At 33.0% G+C, this 18,918-nt stretch overlaps 3 protein-coding genes across 4 annotated transcripts; all 3 read right to left on the reverse strand.

The window, feature by feature from the left end:
* Positions 1-281: 281 nt before the first annotated feature.
* LOC123906367 (protein NONRESPONDING TO OXYLIPINS 2, mitochondrial-like) lies at positions 282-3,036 on the reverse strand. Its single transcript, XM_045956276.1, has 3 exons — positions 2,776-3,036; positions 2,585-2,703; positions 282-502 (listed from the first exon to the last, which is right to left on the reverse strand). The coding sequence occupies exons 1-3, from the start codon at positions 2,919-2,921 to the stop codon at positions 495-497; spliced, it is 273 nt and encodes a 90-aa protein (XP_045812232.1). The 5' UTR covers positions 2,922-3,036; the 3' UTR covers positions 282-494.
* A 1,390-nt stretch (positions 3,037-4,426) lies between these two features.
* LOC123906368 (WD40 repeat-containing protein HOS15-like) lies at positions 4,427-9,119 on the reverse strand. 2 transcript variants are annotated; one of them, XM_045956278.1, is made up of 10 exons: positions 8,380-9,119; positions 7,598-7,731; positions 7,382-7,445; positions 6,932-7,090; positions 6,507-6,628; positions 5,761-5,835; positions 5,577-5,630; positions 5,396-5,469; positions 4,983-5,057; positions 4,427-4,808 (listed from the first exon to the last, which is right to left on the reverse strand). In XM_045956278.1, the coding sequence occupies exons 1-10, from the start codon at positions 8,456-8,458 to the stop codon at positions 4,589-4,591; spliced, it is 1,056 nt and encodes a 351-aa protein (XP_045812234.1). In that variant the 5' UTR covers positions 8,459-9,119; the 3' UTR covers positions 4,427-4,588. The 2 variants fall into 2 exon arrangements, with proteins under 2 accessions (XP_045812234.1, XP_045812233.1); XM_045956277.1 differs by having other exon boundaries at positions 4,428-4,808; positions 7,598-7,739.
* Positions 9,120-9,754: 635 nt separating this feature from the next.
* LOC123906370 (WD40 repeat-containing protein HOS15-like) lies at positions 9,755-18,392 on the reverse strand. The gene is made up of 14 exons (XM_045956279.1): positions 18,062-18,392; positions 16,190-16,335; positions 15,632-16,073; positions 14,755-14,849; positions 14,611-14,657; positions 14,367-14,517; positions 13,451-13,514; positions 13,079-13,237; positions 12,095-12,216; positions 11,572-11,646; positions 11,365-11,418; positions 11,183-11,256; positions 10,457-10,531; positions 9,755-10,301 (listed from the first exon to the last, which is right to left on the reverse strand). The coding sequence occupies exons 1-14, from the start codon at positions 18,120-18,122 to the stop codon at positions 10,082-10,084; spliced, it is 1,785 nt and encodes a 594-aa protein (XP_045812235.1). The 5' UTR covers positions 18,123-18,392; the 3' UTR covers positions 9,755-10,081.
* Positions 18,393-18,918: the final 526 nt, after the last annotated feature.

Consider the following 18,918-nt stretch of genomic DNA (forward strand, 5'->3'; position numbering starts at 1 on the left):
ATTGTCAAAAGAATATGCCAATATGGTTTGGTAAACATTGAATGGACTTCTACACATATGACAACCAAAAACTATAAATGAACTCTGATTGCAACTGCTCATATGATTATGAGACACTACCAACTACCAATCAATATACATTCAATTAATTTCAATGTAACCTTAGTCTCGGACCACATTATTATTATTATTATTATTATTATCTGATAATACAGAGCAAAACAAAGTTGATGTCCTTCAATTAGCTTGAAAAGTTTCCTAAATCTTTATAGAAGAATAGATTGATAATGATATACTTATTTAATTTTGACTAAAACCATAAAATACAAAAAATTACTTCTCAATTTTACCTAGACGACAACAGTTTTGATAATAGAGATCAATTAAATTAAAGATCTGAGCCAACAAGCTTCTTGCTTCACAGCATTAGCCATCATTTTTAGATCCAACCATACATGTAAGCACAATCCGTGCTGAATAAATGAAAAATCTATTCAAGTACCTGTTAAACACATAAAAAAACATACACAGTGAAATTGTTGTAGCAATTTAATAAAGTAAAGATATATTTAAAATTGCACTCATCTCCCTTGAGGTCTATTAAAATGACACTGACAGACACCCCTCTAGTTTTAAAACTTACCCTAACCTTCCTTAAGTTTTTATCAAATACAGAAATACCTCCATTCTCTACTAACACCGTTAATTCTCCGTTAACTTTTTTTTTTTAAGTTCAACATTCGTTAGTTGTATTTGATTTATAATTTTAGGGTTTCTCTGTTGTTGAAGGAGTAGGAACACTAACCTCCTTTCTATATCGGACCCACATATCAATGAATTGGATCTATATTGTTTTTCGATATCAACAAATTGGCACTGTATTGTTTACACTTTTCACATATCAACGAATTGTTTTTACACATCAACGAATTGGTAACAAAAATAAGAGGGTGATGAAGTAAATTGGCTCTATATTGTTTTCGCATATCAACGGGTTGTAATAAAAAGAGAGTGAATTTGGAGACAACAAGAGATTAGTGGGACAAGAGATGAAAGGGTGATGAAGTCGTCTTAGAGAACCCTAAGCAAGAATGGATCGATTGCCCTCTTTTATATTAGCATTTTGTTTTAATCTGGAGATAAAAATAAGAACAAGGTGAAGATTAATCTATTTTGTTTCCAAGTTGAGCCACATCATTTGTTTCCATTTTGTGTCATCATTGGTTAGTAGTTGTTGTAGTGTTTTTGGAGGATGTTTAGTTTTGCGATTGTGTGTGGTACCTTGTCTGTCAGTGCTTACATATTGTTTTAATGTAGGAATTAGTGTGTTTCCTTGTTTCTTTTAACAGGCTCTATAGTAAAAAATAGAACTTGAACTAATAAAAAAAGAAAGAAAAAAAAAAGTTAACAGAAACTTAACGGTGTTAGTTGATAAGGGAGGTGTTAGTGTATTTGATAAAAACTTGAGGGAGATTAGTGTAAGGTTTAAAACTAGAGGGGGGTATCAGTGTTATTTTAATAGACCTCAGAGGAGGTGGGTGTAATTTCCCCAATAAAATATATCAGCTAAAATGAGCTAAATGTCCCCTAGTTGTAGAAAGAATAGACAAATAAACTGCGCAAATTGGTTTCAGTTTCTGATGATATATATTGAGAGAAATATTATACATAGGATACCATACATAAATAAAAGAAAGAAGAAACAAAATTACATAGCGTACATATATCGTCGACATGGACACTTATAAGACCGTTTCAGAGAGCTTATGGAATTAGAATCAGCTTATGAAACATTCATATTCCATAAGCTCTTCCGTGTAGCTTATGAAATTAGTTTATATCTTACATGAAAATCGTTTGATTTTATTTTATCTTCTATTTAATAGCTTATATGAAAATCAATTGACTTTATTTTATCTTTTGAATAAGCATCCCTATTTGGATAAACAACTTAATTTGCAGCTTATAGCATGAACGCTTATCATGATAAGCACTTAGGTATAAGTTATTTCTTTGACAAAAGATAATAGAAAGTTAAATTGTATAGGTATAAACTATTTTCACATCTTATCATGAAGAGCTTATTAACAAAACAAAAAAAAAACCTAGAAACAGCTTACGGATGTTTCGTATGGTAATGGTGTCTTCAGAAGTTTTCCTAAACCATCTCAGAAGTGCTTATACTAATAGATAAGCTCAAATGAGCCCATCCAAACAGGACCTTAATCTTATACATAATACGCAATTATATATGCTAAATGTTCGTATTATAAACACTTAATTAACTTGTTTATCCAAACGTGTCTAAGAAGTAACAAAAAGCCACTACAAAAATTATTTCTCTTATATGCATATATAGTTAAAAAAAAAGAGCTAGAAACAGCTTAAGCATGTTTCCTATGGCAATGGTGTATTCCAAAGTTTCCCTAAACGTGGTTATACAGGTAGATAAGCTCAAACAGGGCCTTAGTATTATACATAAGCACTTATAATATTATAAGTGCTAAATGTTCATACTATAAACACTTAATTAAGTTGTTTATCCAAATACGTCTAAGAAGTAACAATGAAGTAAAAAAATTACCCTGAGACAATTCGCAACAAGCGCGCAATTCAACAGAAATGTGAGAAGTGAGACGAGCGGCGGCATCGGCATTATGCAACGGCATCAACGACTGTGTGCAAGCGAGAATTCCCAATGTCCTTCAAAATTAAAATTGATAAATGAAAATTGAAATTGAAGAATTGCAATAAACCTTGAAGAAATTTTGTTACCTAGGAACAGTAAGAAGGGGGCGGCGAGGGTGAAGAAGATGAGAACGAATGGAAGACGCAGAAGAATGTTGAACAGATGAACGACTTGGTATTGTTCTTGCGGCGGAGAATATCGATCTCGCCAGAGATCCGGAGCGCCACGCCATTTTATTTTGCTAACTGTGGAAATGGAATGAATCGCAAATCGGAAGTAGAAGAAGAAGAAGAAGAAGCAGCAGCAGCAGCAGCAGCTAAACCCTAAAATTGAATCAGTGTTTCTTTCCGCACCCTCTTAATTTCAAAAATACCAATAGTGATGCAAAAACAGTGATTTTTTTTTTTACTTAAAAAAAAACACAGTTATCTATTTAAATTTTGCGAATTTTAATCAGGGACAAAAATATTAGATTTTATACGATTTGTTAGTTAAGTTTGTATTTTAAGTAGCGATTTGTTATTCTGATTTTGCACCACCTTCAATTTGTACTTTAAGTAGTGGAGTTTTTTTTCTAAATTTTACTCACTCCTTCAATACTCGTTACGAGAGGTATTTTTGAAAGTTCAGTAGAAGTGCGACAAAGGCGGGGGGGACGAGGAAAAAAAAAACTAAAATTGGATACCAAGTTTTGGTGAAGTCCAATCCATATTAAATTATAGCCAAAACAAAAAGATACCAATAGAAATTCAAAAAAAAAAAAATAAGTAAAAAGATTGAAGAAGATTGAAGAATGACAACAATCTGCATAGAAAAGTCACTCTATTTATCTAGCTAATCTGCACAAATATTTCTTTCACGAAGAGTGTGAGTGAAACTAAGATCCCAATAAAAAAATAAGTATTTCTTGACATGAGACACCAAAGGCGCATATGGGTGAGTCAAAGAATGATTATCCTCCAAAAGAAGCAATATTGTTTAAGAGTCAAATTCACAAATAATAGAACCAAAATCAGCGTTCCAAGCCATCTCTAAGCCGCGATCAATAACCAGTAATTTCAGCATTCATATTTGAACCGAAGTAGTTTCATTGTCTATAAAGAAATCAACATGAGAAGTGAAACCTAGTTTAACTGTTATTTGGTGGCTTAGAGGGTGTAAAGAATGGATTCATGGTCACCATGACATCGTGAGCAAGCGGTATTAGTATACATGTCGTGATATGCTCAGAACTGATTAGTAAGAAGAGCACCATGGATTAATCTATCAAAACAGTTAAATTTAAAAGGGTATACCAATAATGAATTAATCTAAGTGGTAATAAATTTGTACCATTTAAAAAGTGATTGAGTTTGATATCCGACTTTTTTGTATAGAGAAAAATAAACTCGGTTGTAATTTTTAAGAAATCATCAAGGTTAAAAGTAACTTTCACAAAAAATTACACATATTTTGAAACTTCAAATGAAGTTAACAAACTTTGACCCAAAAATTAACATGTTTTTTTTTTTAGGCACTAATATTAACATGTTAATTAAGAGAACTTTTAGCCATGTATATTTTGGATTTACAAAGAAAATGTTGATTAAAGAATTGAGTACAGGTTGCAGCTCTTCCTAACATGAGAAAAATTCATTTAAAATATTTTAAAATTAAATTATATAAAAATTTGACAATATTGAAATCACCATCCAATCAAACTTTGGGATAGCATAAAGTGATATGATTGTATTGTACCAAAAAAAAAAAAGTGATATGATTGTAATTATACACTCCTAATAGGTACAAATGATCATAGCATAAAATTACTACGGTCAAAATAAGCTTTAACGATATCACAGTGAGTAAAGATAAATAATCTGAGCAACTAATTAAAGTAAGTTGGTGCTTCTCAGGATCTTACATTCTGAAATCCAAAATGCAAACTTTATGATCAGCAAAACAGGCAGCAATCTTGTCACCCTCCTTATTCCAACAGACCTCAAAAGCACCTCCATTGCCGTTGTATGTTTTAATGATCTTGCCATCATTCAAGGACCATATATGTATGGATTTGTCAAGGGACGCACTAGCTAAATACTCACCATTGGGACTGAATGCAACAGAATATACATCACCTCTGTAGGACCATATAAACAAGTCAAAACCAAAAGAATTAGCTACATTCAAAGAACACAAGAAACTAACAGCCTTAATAACAGAAGAAAGATGCTGGGAGGAGGATTTCTAAAACGAAAATCCATCGATATATTCATGTCGCCAATATAACGTGTAAAGCTGAAAAAGACAGTACCTGTGTCCGTTCAAGCTATAAATTAGTTTCCCGAGTTCCACATCCCATAACTTTACAGTAGAGTCCAATGATGTACTGTACAAAAAGGGTGACTAAATAGTGTTAAAAGGAAACAATTCTCCGTCTAAGAGAAACATAAAACACTTAATTGCAATAAATAATGTTTTTAGTCAATCAAGACTCTTTGTAAAAATCAAGTAAATATGATCTAGACGTCAATTTCTTTCATCAAATACTCCTTTGAGCACTACATTTTCAATTAAACAAATGCACTGACCATTTAGCGGCCTAAGATTAGGGTGACGAGGAACACAGATTATAGTGTAAACTAATTCTGAATTGTAATATCATATCATTAATTAATAAATGCATGCAAGCAAATCAAGTGCATTGAAATTAAGAAGCTATCATACCTAGCCAACACCAATTTCTTATTAGGGTTATTTGTACCAGGACCAGTTGGGCTCCATGTGACGTTATATATCACCTACGGGAAAAAATAAATAAATTATTTAGTTTTTCCCAATAACTTGCACAGTTCAAAAGTAGACATAAATGCAAAATTTGTCATTGACAAATATTCCCTATTGGTACCTTGGAATGCTCCCTAAAATCATGAATATACTTATCTTGCTTCGTACTCCATATCTACAAAACAAAAAAACATGCAGAATAGAGAAAGTTAACTTCACAAATATCTTGGAGAAAAAGTATTCTATAAAATAATTTTTTGATGGCATAATCCACTACCAAAAAACATGCTATTAAGGAGTATAACCTTTACAGTGTTATCGTCTGAACATGAGGCCAGTAGTGAACCTGTGGGATCCCATTTGATATGATTTACTTCACTCTGCAATAGCAGAACAGTTTGTTATCAGACAGTAAAGACTTATTATACAAAAGCACAATACTCCCTCCGGTCCTTTTTATAAGAAACATTTTGGAATTTTTATTTGGTCCTTTTTATAAGAAACACTTTGACACAATTCCATTTGTACCCTTATTAAATATAATCAAATAATTCATTATAATGCTAGTGCATTAATTAGAGAAGTCTATTTCTCATGCTAGTCAAAGGTTAGTTTTGGAATATAACATAAAATGTTAGAATCATTAATGAGAAAATTTATCTTCCTTGGTCTGTGTGATTTTGTCAAAGTATTTCTTATAATAAGGACCGGAGGGAGTATTGTATTTAGCATATCTTAATTTAATGCAGAACCGATAAACTCGTTAAGTAGAATTCAGTAAACCAAAGCATGTTACTAATAATGCTAACTTTGGTACCTCGCTTAAGTGCTGTACTGATTTTGAAATGAAATCTACCTATGTAGTCATATATACCTTAAAAATTTGGGATTCATCTAGAAAGCATCATCCCAAGGTTATCCAGCGATTTGTTTAGTTAATTCAGCAACCCGTTTTTTATTGGACCCTTTTCCCTCCCAAAAAAGGTATAATCGCGGCATCAGTGTTTCAGTGCAAAGCATAATAATTCAAAACAAGATAGGGTGTACAAACCTGGTGCCCAGCAAAAGTTTTTATTGGTTCGTCTTCTCCAATCTTGCAGACATGTATCATGGTGTCAGTGGAGCATGTGGCAAATGACACATTATTGCGCCAATCAACACCAAGTACTGGACCTAAACAAAGCCCAAATTTCAAATATAAAAGTCCATAAACATGGCTTTCTTACCAGAGGAATGCTAAGGTCAATCTCTCAAACACTCTCCATTGGAACACTCTCAGTTATTGGACCGCATCAATTTTTTAAAACCTTGACATTGGAAACCGGCTTAGCCGTTTTAAAGGAGCTTAGCCGTTTAAAGAGTGACTAAAGTAGACTAGAGTGTTCGAGAGACTATCCTTAGCATTCCTCTTCTTACAAAGAGTTCTTTTTAATAGAATTCTTCCTTGATTAGAGAATATTATAGTAAAAAATTTACCAGTATGACATTCAAATTGTTGTTTCCATTTCCCTGCTTGAACATCCCATACAATTGCAGTCTCGTCACTACTTCCAGTAAGAAAATAATCTCCTTTCTTATTCCATTTCAAAGAATATATGGGTCCCTTGTGCCTGTTAAATGTACTCTTCAGTTCACCTGGTCAAAGACCCAAACACATGATCAAAATAATATATGATTTCGATTGAAGTCTTGAGAGCAAATTCAAATACACACACAAAAAAACCAAGTGATTGAGCTAAGTGGTTTATGAGTTCCCCTTAGTACAAATCATTCAGGCAAACCCGAGTTCGATTCCTAAGATGAACAATTCTTAGCCAGCTTAAAAAATAAAAAATATAATTCCACGAATGCAACTAAATCAGACAAAAATTTATCAAAATAAAGGTATCACTCAAATAAGAAGGAAATACAAAAGAAATGGCCTACCATTAGCGGTCCAAATTCGTGCTTGACCATCATAATTACCAGTTGCAAGTAGTGTCCCCTCCCCCTGTACAACAGCCAGTAAAGGTCAAGTTACGAGTTACTATCAAGGGTCTTTTCGGATTGACTTATTTATGTTTATCTGCTGAAATAAGTTGGGGTACCATTAACCTATCAGTAACCATAATGAATACAAATCATATATACCATGAAACTTACATTCCAATGGAGTGTAGTGACATCTTTAGGCTCATTAGTCGTGGCGTGTTGCAACACCAACACATTCAAAGGGTCATTCTTGGAATCCAAGTTAGATTTTCCTTCAGCTATTGTCCAAATACGAGCTGTTGAATCTGCAGACCTAAAAGTTCAGATGATAACAATAAAAAAAAAATGTTTCAGAATAAAACAAAAAGATAATCTATTTGATCAAATTATTCTGCTATATTCCACTTAAATTATGAGTTTAATCGTTGTACACCACACCGTCAATGCAAAGTTATTTTACACGTGCAACCAATAATGTGTTGCTGCATCATTTAATAAATGTGACACGTCATGTGTTTTAAGGGTCCGTTTGGCCCAACTTTTTTTAGAGCTTATGCAAACAGCGTATGCAATATAAATTAAGCTATTTTATTATAAACTAGCTTGACAAACTTATAATAATATATAAAAATTGCATAAGTTATTTGCATAAGCTCTAGAAAAAGCTGGGTCAAACGAGCTCTAAAACACATTACTCTGACCGATAGAGCAGTCATATTGATTGTACAGATATAAACAACTCTTAACTCACTGTAAGTTCAGACAGATGTGTCAACATATTTATTTTTTTTGTACATAGATGTGTCAACATATTATTGAATTGAATGCTAAAATAACTTTACGGCGAAATAATTTAAATTCAATGTCAGTGTAAAATTAATTTACATGATAACTATCAAAGTGATATATGAGTTATGAAACAACAGAAAAAAAGTAGTGAAGAAGATACCGACCCTGATGCAAGAAGGGATCGAGTAGGACTCCATGCACAAACACAGACATCTGAAGTATGGCCTTCCAAAATTGTGACATCTGACTTTGGAAATTCAATTGGTTCCATGGCTTCTGGTCGGTAATACTTGCAGCGGAGCATTGTGACTTTGTTTCGCTGGGTTTTAGTTTTTAGGGAAGAAAAAGAAAAGGTTTGGTCTTTAATAATGTGAAATCAATGCGGGCGCGTGTTTTTTTGTACCGTATCATATTTATAGATACGAAATTTCCATTGACATTAGTTTTTTTTATTATTCTACCGAATTGGGCTAAAATTCAATACATGTGGTCCAAATGCTCTAAAGTTCAGCCCAGATCTACTTCTTTCTCGTAGCTTTTCATATAAGCCAAGGGTAACAAACATCGTAGTTCTTGTACATCCCCTGCATCCAATATTGATGGGTGGGATTGATATAAAATTTAATGCAGTTTGAAATATAAAATTTGGATATAGTATGGAATCAGTAGAACCTCGTTTAGATTTTTTGATGGGTGGGATTGATATTTAGAAAAAATAGTTGAGTTGTTTTTTTTTTACACATAGTTGAGTTGTTTAAAGAGTTGAAAAGTGTAAAATAATATAAACAATTCAATGCCAAATTAGATGGTATGAATGTGGATGCTCTAACCTCCTCCTCCCCACGCCCCTCTTTCCCAAAAAATACAATGAAGATTGAAGAAGTGAGAATTGAAGAAGATGTTGACGAAGTAACAATGAAGATGATGACAACTTGAGTGGGTGTGCAATTGAAGAAGTGAGAAAACATAGGAAAAAAAAGTGAAAGAAATTAGTCGCATGTAGAAGGAGAAAGTAAAAGAGAATTAAAAATTAGAAGACACAAAGCAAAACAACTGAAGTCTAATGTATTTTAATATTTGACCCTTGATTTGTTATTATATGAAATGGAAGGACATGATTTCCACACATTATTTCCTCAATACAACATATTAGGTCAATCTAAACTGAGTAGCAAATAACATAGAACTAATAACTTCAGCAATGAAATCAATTAACAAACTAAACATATAATATTATATTAGATTAGATGGACATAATTGAAAACACTAATGCTTGGCAGACCCAATGTTAACTTTATGTGCAGGTCAGGGGTTCCAAAACAGGAAAAGCTCAACTCGTCATGATCAAATCACACCCCCAATAGGCAAAACAAGAGTTCCTCCCTGTGCATTGTCGAGGCAACTTTGGCCGCAAAACACAGAAATGCAATTCAACCATTCACTCGTCTGAAGGTGAGCAGACCACTACAACATTACAAACTGCTGTGGTTAAAAACTAAACTGTACAAAACAAGCTCTCAGCACTACATATGCCTTACGTTAAGCTAAACTGGCAATGTTCAACAAAAATATTGAAGATGCCTAATAAATAGTCGGTTACTCTTGGATAAAATACATTAGGGTAATCTGGCATCAGACAGAGAATGCAGACAGTGATGATTGCAATTATACAGACGGCACAGTAGTGCAATAATTATAATTTTAAGTTAAAAGAATACACTCCTACTAGGTACAGATGATCATAACATCAAATTACAATGGTTAAAATAGTTTGCCTACTGAACAAAAACACAGTTCTACCGACATCACGGTGAGTAAAAATAAATAATTTGAGCTGGTCAACGTAAGTTGGTGCTTCTCAGGATCTTACATTCTGAAATCCAAAATGCAAACTGTATTATTAGCAAAACAGCCAGCAATCTGGTCACCCTCCTTATTCCAACAGACCTCAAAAATGCCTCCATTGCCATTGTATGTTTTAATGATCTTGCCATCATTCAAGGACCATATATGTATGGATTTGTCGGGAGACCCGCTAGCTAAATACTCACCATTGGGACTGAATGCAACAGAATATACACCATCCCTGTAGAACCACATAAACAAGTCAAAACCAAAAGAATTAGTTACATTCAAAGAAAACAACGAACTACCAGCCTTAATAACAGAAGAAAGATACTAGGATGAGGAATTCTACAAACAAAATCCATATATAACATATAAAGATGAAAAAGACGGTACCTGTGCCCATTCAAGCTATAAATTAGTTTCCCGAGTTCCACATCCCATATCTTTACAGTAGAGTCAAATGAAGCACTGTACAAAAGGGATGACTAACAGTGTTAAAATGAAACACTAAAATGCACTTAATAATTTTACATGAAAACTAGATGGCATTAATTTAATAGAAACTCTGCCGCACTGAATATTGTAAGTGTTAGTTAGACTATCCCAGCTGACCCCTACAATCAGTGTTGATCATGATATTGTATTTGTAGTTGTTGGGATCTGGGTGGAAGTGGAGGATAAATTGACAGCTTAAAAATGTTTGGGGGGAGGAAGACGAATACAAGTGTTCATAATTTTTTCTTTGGGGTGAACTGCCTCCGTCCACAAATCCTACTTTACAGTGAAAGCAAATGTTGAGAATGGAAATAGTTTCTCAAAGTGTGCGTAAACACAAACAGCTTGCTGAATTACACACTTAGAGTATGTTCTAATAAGAAACGTGCTTATTGAACAAGCATTTAATTAAACTGTATCCAAATACTCCCTTAGAGCACTGCACTTTCAATTAAACAAATGCAATGACCGTTTAGCAGCATAAGATTCAGGTGACGAGGAATACAGATTATTTGGTGAACTAATTCTGAATTGCACGATATCATTAACTAATAAATGCATGCTCATTAACTAATAAATGCATGCTAGCAAATCAAGTGCATTGAAATTAAGAAGCTATCATACCTAGCCAACACCAATTTCTTATTAGGGTTATTTGTACCAGGACCAGTTGGGCTCCATCTGATAGTATATATCTCCTACAGGAAAAAATAAATATATTATTTAGTTTTCCCAACAGCTTGCATAGTTCAAACGCAGACATAAACGAAAAATTTGTCATTGAAAAATATCCCCTATTGGTGTACCTTTGAATGCTCTCTAAAATCATGAATATACTTATCTTGCTTCATACTCCAGATCTACAAAACGAAAAACAATAACATACGGAATACAGAAAGTTAACTTCAAAGGTATTTTGGTAAAAAGACATTTAATGGAGAAAACGTATTCTATAAAATAATTTTTTGATGGCATAATCCGCTACCAAAAAATGTGCTATTAAGGAGTATAACCTTTGCAGTGCTATCGTCTGAACATGAGGCCAGTAGTGAACCTGTGGGATCCCATTTGATACAATTTACTTCACTCTGAAATAACAGAACAATTTGTTATCAGACAGTAAAGACTTATTATACAAAAGCACAATATTGTATTTAAATGAAATATCTTAATTTAATGCAGATTGCAGAACCGATAAACTAGTTAAGAGGAATTCAGTAAACCAAAGCATGTTACTAATAAATTCTAACTCTGGTACCCTGTTTAAGTGCTGCATTGATTTTGAAAAGAAATCTACCTAAGTAGTCAGATACCTTTGGGATTCATCTAGAAAAGCATCATCCCAAGGTTATCCACCATTTTTTTTTTTGCATAAGTGGTTATCCACCATTTTGTATAGTTAATTCAGCAACCTATTTTATATTGTATAATAATACAGTAGGGGATGGACACTTTTCCCTCCCAAAAAAGGTATAATCACAGCATCAGTGTTTCAGTGCAAAGCATAATAATTCAAAACAAGGCAAGTGTACAAACCTGGTGCCCAGCAAAAGTTTTTATTGGTTGATTTTCGCCGATTTTGCAGACATGTATCGTGGTGTCAGTGGAGCTTGTTGCAAATGACACATTATTGCGCCAATCAGCATCAAGTACTGGACCTAAACAAAGCCCAAATTTTAAATATAATAAACATGGTTTTCTTACCAGAGGAATGTTAAGGTCACTCTCTCAAACACTATCCATTATTGGAACAAATCACCAATTTTAAAACCTTGTAATTAGAAACCGGCTTAGCCAGTTCAAACTTTTTCTTCTTCTCAGGTTTAAACAAACTCTGAAAAGCATTCAAACAGTCTTCTTACCCCAGACCATCTTTGACATTTCGTTCTATCAACACGCCCATTGTCTCCAACGCTGTCCCTGAGAGACGGTGCTTGTACTTAAGGTACACTCATTTTTCTTTAGGTGGATGCCCAATTGTCCAACACAATTGCAAATTTGCAACCTTAAGAATAGTACCACTTATTTGAAAGAAACACCAATCCCAATCATAATTTGCTTGTAAAAAACAGAAAATTCAATATCAACTTTGTTTTTGGAGTCTATCACCATATCCACAACTGGTTCTTGGATCTAGAAGTGTAGCAATGAAAAAAGTAAAGAATGGCTTGTACTGTCTATAAGAGGTGAAGAATTAGGGCAATGGATAAAGCTAAAAATGGGATTTTTTTCTTAGCTTGACTTGGTGTTTGGAGACAACGATGTGCGTTTTTTTTTCTTTCTTTTTTAAATTAAAGCATTTTTTTTACAAAAAAAAGGATGTCAGTTATGCTTTTTCTAAACTAGGAGAGCTGGTTACCAGGTACCATAATTTATAAAATTGGTGTTGTGGTCCAATAGTTGAAAGAGTGACTAAAGGAGGGTGTTAAGAGAGTCTATCCTTAGCATTCCTCTTCTTAGCAAGAGTTCTTTTTAATACAATTCTTCCTTGATTAGAGATTATTATAGTAAAAAATTTACCTGCATGAAATTCAAATTGTTGTTTCCATTTCTCTGCTTGAACATCCCATACAATTGCAGTCTCATCACAACTTCCTGTAAGAATATAATCTCCTTTCTTATTCCATTTCAAAGAAAATATGGGTCCCTTGTGCTTGCTTAATGTACTCTTCAGTTCACCTGGTCAAAGACCGGAACACATTATCAAAATAATATATAATTTTGATTAAAGTCATAAGAGCAAATTCAAATACACAGAAATTTGCCAGCTTAAAAAAAGAACAATATATTCAATGACTTTATATATACCATGAATGCAACTAAATCAAACAGAGATTTATCGAAATAAAGGTATCACTCAAAGAAGAAGGGGAGACAGAAGAAATGGCCTACCATTAGTAGTCCAAATTCGTGCTTGACCGTCATAAGAACCAGTTGCAAGTAGCGTACCCTCCCCCTGTACAACAACCACCAAAGGTCAAGATCTTCATAAGATATAAGTACTTGGGAGTTAAGATTAAATTTATAAAATTAAATTGTACAAAATATGACCATGAGTGTAAGAGAAGAGGGAAACATGAGCCCAATCATTATCTTACAGTCTCGAATAATACCTAAGCAATCTGATAGGCCCTTAACATGTGTGAAGGAGATGAAGAAACATGGGCCTAGTAACAAAGGCCTGCTAGTGTATGAGAGGAAAAGTGGAAACACGGAAAGGGGAGGGAGGTTGACAAAAAATCAAAGGGAGAAGAGGTACAGTGATATTAAATAAGAGAGGGCAAGAGGGAGGGGTGAATATGGAAAAATTTAGGGCAAGGTTGGGAGGGTAGACTAAACTAATGTCAGTCTCAATTTCTTTTTTTGTTCTCTAGTGTTCTGTTTTCAGAGCATTCTTGCTGAGCTGTAAGGAACTTGGCTCCCTCGTTTATCAGATAATTGTATTTGTAAATTTACATTTTTACAGTTCCTAATACATATCAAGGAGAAAAAAAATATAATACACACCTAAAATGTTTCAGTCTAAAGTTCTGGAAAAAAGTATTAGTAAAAAAATTGATAAAACAGCTATATATTTTCTTGATTTTAACATAGCATCCTTGTATTTTTAAAACCTATACAAACCGCCCTTATCAGTACAAAATTATCCCTAGACATTTTTTTCCCATAAAATTGCTCTGGTCAAGACAGCTCCAACGGGTAAGAAAAAGATAGAAATGGATGTGAAAAAACAGAAAACTAAACGGGAGCTTGATGTCACTATCAGTAATCATCATGAATTCAACTAAGAATATGCCATCGTACTCACATTCCAATCAAGTGTAGTAACATCTTTGCTCTTTTCATTGGTTGTGCCCCTGATGTGTTGCAACACCAACACATTCAAAGGGTCATCCATGGAATCTAATTTAGATGTCCCTTCGGCTACTGTCCAAATACGAGCTGTTGAATCTCCAGACCTAAAAGTTCAGATGAGAACAATAAAAAAAAGTTTAATACACAATTAATGTATGTTTTATGCAACAACAACAAAAAATTGTGAAGATACCGACCCTGATGCAAGAAGGGATCCTGTAGGACTCCATGCACAAGCACATACCTAATTGGAAGGTAAATAAGCTCATTAGCAAAAGCGTTAACAGAAGAAACCGATTCTAAAAGTTTTACCAACATGAAGCATTGATAAAATACTTCACCTCTGAAGTATGCCCTTCCAAAATTGTCACATCTGACTTTGGAAATTCAATTGGATGAGATGTTGATGTTGTACAGATGTCCATGGGCTCTGGTCCTACACAATTTGAAAACTTTTCAATCTTCTTTTGAAGGAAGCATATCAATTGAAACTGACAACTGATTATAACAAAAAAAAAAAAATTGAAACCGAAAACTAATTTGCATTTGTCACATATTCTCACATAGAGCAGGTGGGGGCATGGGTTCTAGATTCTAGTGGTGTAAATAGTTGCAAGTAAAATGGAGATTTCAATGAAATATTCTCAATAAAAACAAAATAATAATCAGGATATTGAACAAGGACATACAGCTGAAAACATTTCTAATCTTAAATCTGACAGAAGTGGCCAGTACTAAACTAGTAACTTATTCAAAATTCACCAGGGCAGCAGAGAAGGTAACAGTTATAAGTGGAATTATACTGATTAAAGAAACAGATATTTTTAAAAATATGGTTGGAAGGAGATGGATAATGATATAGTAATGGATGAAAAAAAAAACATGATTTACTAGCTATCCATATCATCAGGGAAACAATGTTATACCCATCAGCATCAGTCTGTATAGTACTCACTCTTCATCGCCTAATCACCGCATGCAAGCAAATAATGTATTTTATAAATTTTATAAGGAGTCTTAGCAACAAAAAAAAGGAATGCATGAACATAAAATGATTAAAACTAACAAAGGAATATAGTATTGTATGGAATTGACATTTGGGGAGAACTATTGATAAATGATAATGCAGCTATCTATACAACGTTAAATGCCAAACATGCAACAGAGAACACTTTGTTAGAAGACAATGTAAAACAAATCCATTGAACAGATGGTTACCTCCAAATGCTCCGTTCTCATCAAGCTTTACATTAACCTTATCTTCTTTTTTAATACTATTAACCTTTTCTTCTTTTTTAGCAACGTTAGCCTTATCTTCTTTTTTAGCACCATTAACCTTATCTTCTTTTTTAGCACCATTAACCTTATCTTCTTGATCTAAGACCATGTCTCTACTGATCTGATTTTCATTATGCAGTTCTTGCTCTTTATGATTTTCTATCTTATCTTTGTCCTTTTCACTTTCTTTCTCCTTTTCATGTCTTTCCTTTTCTCTTACACGTCCACGGTCACCTTCATGCTCTTTTTCAGATTCCTTATTTTTACCCTTCTGTAGTTTTCTTCTTCTTTCATTTATCATTTTCTTAAGTTCATGCACATCTTTTGTGATAAGATCCAAAGGTTGTAAGAATGAAAAATCTTCATCATAGTCTGCATCACACTGGTAGACTAACATTTATCAACATGAAGCCCGGGTATGAAAAGCTTAAAAAGACAACTCCAACAGATGAATATTGTATATTGTATATAAGAATACAAATAGTAAAGAATACTAACATTGTTCAAGTTAGCTTCCATCTCCAAGAACTGCATTCCCTTCTGAACAAATGTGACAAGAGCACCTGGTGGTACCAAATTTCCATCAATGGGGCATTTATTAATGCCACCCTCATTCCCGAACACAAATGCAGAATGAGTGAAACCTGCAGTCATAAATTCAGCAGCAAGCAAGTAAACCAATTCAGTTGCTTTGCACGTTCATGTTATGGCCTTCTTATAAATTTGCAAGTATTATGAAAATGGAAAAACATGTTTTCGTTTGTGGTAAAAAAAATATATAGTTGTAAAATTAAATTCTAGAAGCTTTTCTCACTCTAATGGATGTTCCTAGTCTACCTGACTCCTTCAACACCAATTACACCACTACAACAATGGGTTACTTTCATAGTTATCTATTCACAATCATTCCGTTACCCGTAAATTCAATCTCACAAATGAGAAATTGGCATCAATATTTATTTTGTTAAAAAGATCTACAAACAGTAATAAACATGGGAAGATTCTTCTAGTACATTCTATTTAACAGATTTTAAGCTTATAAATAAGTCTAGGATGAAATAAACTTTTACTCTTCAAACAGCTGAGAGACATTTCATTTGTTACCTCAGACTCCATGGATCAAAGTTTAATCTAGTTTTCCATTCAATTAATATTTGTACTAGTCCCATTAATATACACTTATCAACTTAATCAATAAAATAAAAGTCACCCTTCAAAAGAAATCTCCTTAATGCGGATATTAAATAATCAAGCATAGCTATTAGCAGTGCGTACAAGCCAACCCCAAAAACACTACAGGAAGATGACTGCTAATCTAATTTTTTATTAAGATTGCATAATTAATTAATATTATTAATATTCATATTATATATTAAAAAAAATTATGGAAATATTAATATACATATAAAGGCTAAAAATTATATAAAAAGAACTCAATTCATGAAACATTCAAAATTAACAATGAAGAGTCTTAAAACCCCCCATTCACCCTCAATTTCTATTGTTGAGTGTGTGAGTTTAGAATGATTTTATCTGGTAAATACTAGGCATTCTTCATTATTAGAGTGCAGAACTGCTGAAACACCACTTTAACCGGGAAACAAAAAAATCCTAGGCTCCCTTTCTCCGATAAGCCACCCCCTCCTTGTTCAATCATATTCTCCTTTCAAAAAAAGGTATCTTTACTTCTGTAACCTCCAAAATCCAGAGACACAAGACCCTAACCACCCTTTTCCCAAAATCCACAATTAACTTGACTATGCTTCTATCACTCTCAGTCCAAAACGAGCTTAGGTTTAGCAATACAACATATTAGGTCAATCTAAACTCAGCAGCAAACAACATAGAACTAATAACTTCAAGAATCAAATCAATTAACAAACTAAACATATATTATGAGACTCGATTATCATAATTGAAAACACAACAATGCTTGGTAGACCCAAAACATGGTCACCACTTTGGAGAGGGTTTTAGTCAAACGCTAGTCTCAGCCTGAATTTTGAAAAATTATCATTATGATACACTAAAAACTAAAACTGAGAGCTTGAAAATAAAGTTCAATTTCACTTCAAAACTATAAAATTCAAGACTCAAATCTAAACTCTACAGATCTAACAAATCTTGATTCCTCCTTTTCCATCTTGAAGCACTAAATTCCACTAAGTTTATGTGAACACTGACTAAACCCTAATCTAGTAGCAACAACTACACTATCTATAATCGGTCGCTAAAGGCAATTGAAAAACTCAAAATTGGACCAAACTCTAAACCTATGAAATTTAGTTGACCTAACAGGAGCAAGGAAAGACCGAAGAAGTAAGAGTATAATGACGAAGATGAAAATAAAAAAAGGAAAATAATAGTAACCTGATTCTTGAAGATAGCGAAAGACGAGATAGTTGAGTTCAACGGAGGTGATGGAAGACATGTTCGCAATTAAGCTGAAGTAACAACCATCACCGAGAGAGAGAGAGAGAGAGAGAGAGAGAGAGAGAGAGAGAGAGTATCTATCGAAATAGGCGGAGGAGGAAGTTGAGAGTAGCCTTCAGAACTGAACAGAACAGTCCTTACCCCTTGTACCTACCTATACCTATAGGCTATAGTAGTAGTAGCAGCTAGTACATACTAGTAATACTATACGTTTTGACCTCCTTATTTTCTACTCCTCTCTCTATAAACACAATTTTGATCATTCTATAAACACGATTTTGATAAACTACTTAAAATAACAAGTTTTTTTTTTAATTAAAAAACATAATATAAGTGACTTAAAAAAAAATTATGATAATTATCTTTTTGAAGTTATTATTATCTTTTTATTAAGTTTGTTATTAGTATAATATTGTTTACATTGTTTGTTATTATTAAGATAATTATTTTTTAAAAATCACATCTCTACGTAATATAATATTTTTTATTAAAAAAACATGAATTTCATAAGCCAATTATTTATGATAAATTTGTATAAAATATCAAAACTTTTATAAAAATATTTTACCAAACAAATTTAACTTAAAAGTGATAATTAAGTTAAAAAAAAATATATAATAAATACCAAACAACTTCAATTTTAAGTTTAAGTTTAATTTTTTTTTTTGAACACGTTAAGTTTAAAATTTTTATTTTCAACTTTATTCTTAAAGTAATTTTTAAGCTTTAAAAAAGTAGGATCAAACTCACATACAGTTAGCTACTTTCCATAATAATAATAATAATAATAATAA

The sequence above is a fragment of the Trifolium pratense genome, linkage group LG2 (genome assembly GCF_020283565.1).
Source record: "Trifolium pratense cultivar HEN17-A07 linkage group LG2, ARS_RC_1.1, whole genome shotgun sequence".
Classification (NCBI taxonomy): domain Eukaryota; kingdom Viridiplantae; phylum Streptophyta; class Magnoliopsida; order Fabales; family Fabaceae; genus Trifolium; species Trifolium pratense.

Coding starts and splice junctions, on each gene's coding strand:
- LOC123906368 (XM_045956277.1), bottom strand. CDS start 8,519: ATGCTCCGCTGCAAGTATTACCGACCAGAAGCCATGGAACCAATTGAA. Junction 6,629..6,931: donor ACAATTTGAATGTCATACTG/GTAAATTTTTTA, acceptor GGCTTTGTTTAG/GTCCAGTACTTGGTGTTGAT. Junction 5,058..5,395: donor AAGAAATTGGTGTTGGCTAG/GTATGATAGCTT, acceptor CTTTTTGTACAG/TACATCATTGGACTCTACTG.
- LOC123906370 (XM_045956279.1), bottom strand. CDS start 18,122: ATGTCTTCCATCACCTCCGTTGAACTCAACTATCTCGTCTTTCGCTAT. Junction 13,238..13,450: donor ACGAATTTGGACTACTAATG/GTAGGCCATTTC, acceptor GTCTTTGACCAG/GTGAACTGAAGAGTACATTA. Junction 11,257..11,364: donor ATTTTAGAGAGCATTCAAAG/GTACACCAATAG, acceptor TTTTTCCTGTAG/GAGATATATACTATCAGATG.
- LOC123906367 (XM_045956276.1), bottom strand. CDS start 2,921: ATGGCGTGGCGCTCCGGATCTCTGGCGAGATCGATATTCTCCGCCGCA. Junction 2,704..2,775: donor CCCCTTCTTACTGTTCCTAG/GTAACAAAATTT, acceptor TTAATTTTGAAG/GACATTGGGAATTCTCGCTT.